The sequence below is a fragment of the Antechinus flavipes genome, chromosome 2 (assembly GCF_016432865.1).
Source record: "Antechinus flavipes isolate AdamAnt ecotype Samford, QLD, Australia chromosome 2, AdamAnt_v2, whole genome shotgun sequence".
Classification (NCBI taxonomy): Eukaryota; Metazoa; Chordata; class Mammalia; order Dasyuromorphia; family Dasyuridae; genus Antechinus; species Antechinus flavipes.
Window position 1 is genome coordinate 326,246,165 of NC_067399.1, and position 6,005 is coordinate 326,252,169.

General features: G+C 34.6%; 1 protein-coding gene across 1 annotated transcript in view; it reads left to right on the forward strand.

Annotated features, from left to right (window-relative positions):
- The window catches only part of TMEM260 (transmembrane protein 260), a 101,576-nt gene extending 97,764 nt beyond the window's left edge, over window positions 1–3,812 (forward strand). The window contains exon 16 of the mRNA XM_051977723.1: window positions 1,377–3,812. Coding sequence (XP_051833683.1) covers window positions 1,377–1,631 — 255 coding nt within the window. The 3' untranslated portion in view covers window positions 1,632–3,812. The remainder of the gene's footprint in view (window positions 1–1,376) is intronic.
- The last annotated feature ends 2,193 nt before the right edge of the window (window positions 3,813–6,005 follow it).

Below are 6,005 nucleotides of genomic sequence, written 5' to 3' on the forward strand. Positions count from 1 at the left end.
TCAGTAAATCTCAAAAAAAAAAAAAGTAAATTATAAACATGCAGCAAAAGTTAGTTAAAAAGAACAGTATGATATGTTGATGGTATAGCAGAGATCATGGTATGTAGAACTTGAGTTCTTAATTCTCTTGAAGTTGGTGAATTTTTTAAATAGGAAAAAGTTCATGGAAATGGAGCACGAATGTTAGGGAGAGGAGAAGTCTATATAAAAAGTTAGAAGAACTTCTATTATTTTACCTAGAAAAGAAAAGCTGAAAGTTTATGAAATAGTGGTCTTCATGTATAGGAATCTATATAGTGACCATTCTGCCTTCACTGCCTGAAAACTAAAAGAAATGGGCTAAGGGTTTAAGTTAGCTGTGAGAAACAGCGTTCATTCAATCTTCAATTCTAATGTTAAATGTTGCAATAACTTATCAAAAGTGGTTTCTAGAAATCCTTTTTCTTGCATTAAAACGTCCCTAGTTGGTCTAGTTTGGCTTAGGGTAAGTAAACATTATAATCTGTTAGGGTCCCTTCCTTCCTAGTGATTCTGTGAATGTTGCCCTATGAAAAAATAACATCTCATTGGCAAAAATATTTTGCTCTATACTTGGAGCCAGTCTAATGATAAGTTCAGGCTCTTGATAAATCTACATATTAATGTGGAGGTCCTATTAAAGCATTTGTTTTTTGCAGATTTCTATCTGACATTTATTTGTTTGTTAGATTTTGGTTGTGCTTTTCTTCCGGTTTCCTCTGGAACACCCAGTTATGCATAATATCTCTGATGCTTAAAATCTTGGAATTCCTGAAGGGAAAATAACTCACTTAGAGTTAGAAGATAGTATCAACCAGGAGTTTAAAAAAAATTTAAACTTATTGCCTTAAAGAAGGCACAAATTTGAATGTTGTACTTAAAGATAATGTGAAAATTATGAGTTTGTTGAAAGCTAATATGGGAATATGCTTAAAAAAAAACAATAACTACCACATTTTAAAAAAATAAACTAACTGTAAAGGATATTTTTTCCTCTAACAGCTAAATTTAGAGTCTCCAACCTTTCTGCCTGTTGAGTAAATAGCTTTCCATGAATTACAGCTAAATCTCTTTCCCAGAACATCTTTCTGGAGGAAGAGCATTCTGTTCTAACACAGTGTGCCTTAGATTTCCCCCAGCAGTATCCTAAAAATCCCAGAAGCAGTTTTATATGAAACATATTTGCCACCTGTTACTGTAACAATTACAGTAACATCTTCACATTTTCTGCATCATGCAGCAAATATTATATTTTATTGGTTTCTTGACCGTTGATATGTGTGTTACTTAGGTTTTCTGGTTTTTTTAAGTTTAGGAATTCTTCTAAAATGAAATATTGAATATGTACTTTTTTTTAGCTATATAAGGAAATTATATATCTACAAAAGAAACATCCAGTAAATTGGCACAAGAATTATGCCATTGCATGTGAAAGAATGCTTCGTTTTCATGAAATCGATGTGAATCCTGAAGTCCTGTTATCTGAGACAATCAAACATTTCCACCTCTATGTGGAGAAAGTACAGGATGATCCGCAGCGGGCTGACATTTTAGAGGCTCTTCGGCACCTCAGAAGGGAACTGCAAGAACTAAAAAAGACCAAAAGAGTCTGAGGCAGTGATATTTGTTTAAAAAAAAAAGTGCCTGTCATCTTACTTCATGTTCCTAAGGCCTGAGAAATGTTCAACTTTTCTTTCTGTTTTTAAAATGAATTTTTTTAAGGAAGCAGAAATGCCAAGTAACTTCTAGAAATCATGAAAACAGTAATGTAGTAATGTGCCTTAAGATACAGAAATGTTCCCCGTGTCTTTTAATGATGAAGGTAGAACCACATGGAAAATTGTTCTGTATTATAAAAAATGAAGATTTCAGAGAAATTTGCTGGAAATTTTTGTTAAAATAATCGTGCAGAAAATTATTCTATATTTTATAGGAATGTAAGGTAAAATTAACATTTTTCTTATTTTCATATCCTTTAACTTACTAATGTATAACTCAGGAACCTTGTTTCCTGTGACCAACTTTGACAAAGTTACATATTTAAAAAGAAATCCTAAGACTTTTCTATTTCTTGCCTGTAGATGTTGAACAGAAATGAGTCAACAGGAAACATCCTCTCTCCCTTTTTTTTTTTTTTTCTCAAATCACTGGATTGTTTGCACAAAACTTCTGCAGCTCTGTCCTAATTCCTAGTCTGATGAAATGCTGATAAACGTACAGTTGTTATTGTCTCATCTTAGGTTGTGCTTTCAGATTATCAAACAAGTAAAACTGATTTGGTGTTCACTTGTCTCAGTAGCATGAATTGTTTGGCACTTTCCCCTTTTCTTAGCTATTTTAATATTTGTGTTTTATCTTTATTTGTACCCTCAGACATACCAGATAGTCCCAATAATTAGTAGACTCATGCTGCCAAAAAAAGAAAAGATTATATAAATTCTGTTACAACCATCTTCTATAGATATTACTAAAGAGAACATACTAAGAAATGCAAATAATGGTTCTTTATTTTATTATGACAGTTAATTAATAGCAACCTGTTTTAATGAATAAAGTCACTTAGAGTACTTCAGCACTTCCTAAGTAGAGGCCAGAATCGGTAGGGATTCTCCCTCCTCCCCCCCCCCCCCCAACAATTGTATAGCTCTTAGACTCCAAGCACTATATAGGCCCCTGTATAGAAATGCTCACTAATGAAGAGGGAGGGCTAGAAGCTTGTCTGCATTCAAAGATCACTGGTGAGTCATTCAGCAAGAAAAGGCCCCTTACCAGGAATAGTCACAGTTCCGTGGCATTGTACTAGCAAAAGGGTCTGATCAAAGGTCTCCTGTGGAGCTTGCATGGTTCCCTTTCATACTACGACCATAATTAAAACCACTAATTCTCTTTTAAAATGCTGCAGGATGCCATGTAGGCATCTGTCTGGAGTGTCCTTTGTGATGTCATAAGCTGTTAAGGACCAGTGCCGAGGGCTTTTGAGTGAAATGCCAGTCATGAAGGTGCTTCAAGACAAGGGTGCCTCTAAAGGCTTGACAGGGCCTTGACTGCACAATTCGAGCTGAATTTGCCCCCTTGTCAGCTGCCAGTAAATAAATCTCAAAGGGGGAAAAGCTGAAGTTTCATTACCTGATCCATGGGGCTTTGTTGGTTTTGGCATCACACAGGGGAAGCTCTTGCCCCTCCATTCTGTGGATTTGAAGATGTCCATTGGAGCCTGCAGAGCCTGGATAGGGTTCAGAGCAGAACCTTTTGAAGAGTGTCAATAGTTGTAACAGTTCAGCTGTTAGGAAGACAAATAAATGGAGGAGCTCATTAATCCGCTTTTGGCTCTCAGTGCCTTTTGCCCTTTTATCACAGCCCTATTAGGCTCCTACTCATCTTGAACCAGAAAAAAATGAATTGAAGTTGTTGAGTACTAATTGGCAAAGACTTTTAATCATGGGCCAAGAACTTTCACTGACTTGAAAGTAACTTCTCCACAGGGAGGAACCCAAAATCTGGTTTACCCTAAAACAAAACCCAGTTGGAGTTCAGTGTAGTATAAAAATTTAAGGAAGCATTGATAAATTGTCTAAGTTTATCCACTTGAAAGAAATTATGTACATGATTATAATTTATGCTGTTTTTTTAAAGCAGAAATACAGTTTTAAAACTTATTTTCTTGGAACTCATTGTCATTATTGGCTTGAATGTGAAGATGACGTATATATTTGATGCATGGATATCAAGGAATGTTTCCTGTTTTCACTGTAAGGAATGCTAAATAAAGGCCATGTTTTGTGGATGTCTTGCTATTTTGGGGTATATGATGTTTTGTCTTATAATTGTAGTTATACCTCTAATATCTGATGAGTAGACATGTAGCAAAGAGAAAGAAAGGACTTTTATAATATGAGATGATAAAAAGCAAGATATACTTCAGTGATTTGGCATTTTTGACATATAAAATTAAAAGGTGATTGCTTTCTGGGTAGGGGATTTAAGAATGTTAGGCTTCATTCCCAGTTGTAATACTTGAAAGAGTTCCATATTATTTTATAAAGTTGAGCAAATTGCTTTTGTTTTCCCCGATTCGGCTTTTCTCTCCCACTATATCTTCAATGATGCAAAATCTGACAAAGGAGACTTTTCTGTAGTGTACTACCTCATATATTTCAGGAAAGCGAGGGAAGGTGATTTCTTGTAAGATTTTGGCCAGTATTTTCTGAGCAGCATCCTGGGAGCAGAATGGGTTGGCAAAGGTATAGAAACTCTACAATGCCAACTTCTGCCTGCACTTTGGCCTTAGGAGCAAAGGAAAACCAGACATACTGTCAGTATGCGCCACTGTCCTGCTGCCCTCATAGTGAGGCTGTCATAATAAGACTGTGTGGCAGACAGAGAAAGGGGCTACAGCTTCCCATGTTATCTCCCAAATCACTGGGGCAACAGTCCAACCTGCTGTGTACTGACTTCTCTGCCCCTCCATTACTATGAGGCTGCCTGAAACTTGTAGTTCCAAGTATTAGCTGCTGTTAAGACTTAGTAGTTGTTGACAGTGCCTGTAAATTCTTATAATATTGCCTGATTTGTCTTCCCTTTTTTTTTTTTTCTTAAAGGATCCATTTAAGCCAAGGAGCCCTTGTGTTCTTTTGGATAAAACATTAAATTATCATTGATATTTTGTATTCAAAAATAGAAAATATTGGTGCTCATATTCATTTTTTTCCAAGTTAGGCAGATAACTATATTTAATAGTTAATCTGCTGAGTGTGAACCTCCATTTTATGTGAGATTGTTTAGCCATACATAGTTCCCAACAACAATGCTTAAACACAACATGCTACTAACAGGCCCATGAAGAACAGGGGATTTGTATTAAAACATATGACATAAAGAGCTTGCAGAATCATGTCCACTTAGTATAATCTATTATTATTTATTTTATTATGTGTATATATATATAGAAACATCACTTTTGTTGAGTCACCTCTCCTGATTTTTCAGACTGGTACCATAGTACCATTTGGCTTTTTATAGAAAATAACTTGAATTTCATTGGACATAGTTTGCATTGAGCATCTTCATATTTGTTATACAGTAAAAAAGGTGCTAAGATTTCCAGGAAATTCTGGGAACATTTATTAAAAGTCAAGATTTTGGCATAGCATTACAGAGCAAACATGAAGCTTAGTCAATTCGGATATTAAATGAAGATATCATTGTCAATACCATCTAAAACTCTGTTTGAATATGAATTGGCATGGAAAGTCTAAATCAAGCACCCAAAATAGCAGTTTTCTTTACTAGATAACAGAGAGCAAACTCAGGAGGAAAATGTTTGCCATTTTCTTTGGACGGTATCCTTGTGACTGCTTTTCAGTTTATCAGCCTACATTTAGTTAATCTTTAAAATGCAGTTATGTAATGAAAAATACTAATTTATCTTGAATTGAACTAACAATGTCATAGATTTGCAAGATGGAGAGATGATTCTGAATAGTTCACCAATAATTGCTAGCTTGGAGTTCCTTGTAAATGGGAGTTCCCTGTGTTTTTTCTGCATCATTTACTAAGATGGATTTTCATTAATATTATGATATTTTCAGAGTTGAAGTAGGGAGATTGAACAAAGTTCAGATAGCATGGAGGGCACAGTTGGACCCTGTTCATATCCTGATGATCCATCATCATAAAGCATATGAATATTCCTTAAATATCTGCTAGTATGGAGAATCCAATATATGCATTTTTTTAAAGCATTTCTGTTTTGTTAAATGGAGTTTTCATATAAATATGTAGAAAAGGTACAATATTCAGAATTTAGTAACGTTATTATGTAGATTTTTGTCTTTAATAAAAATTTGAAATGGGTGTTGTAAAAAAGTCCATTTTATCAAATCCTAATTTGTAATGTGATGTAATCTTCAAAATCTATAAAGATTTAATAGTGTGATAGTTTGATATTTATTTGGTTCTGTGATCTCATTAATATAGGATTCACTTGA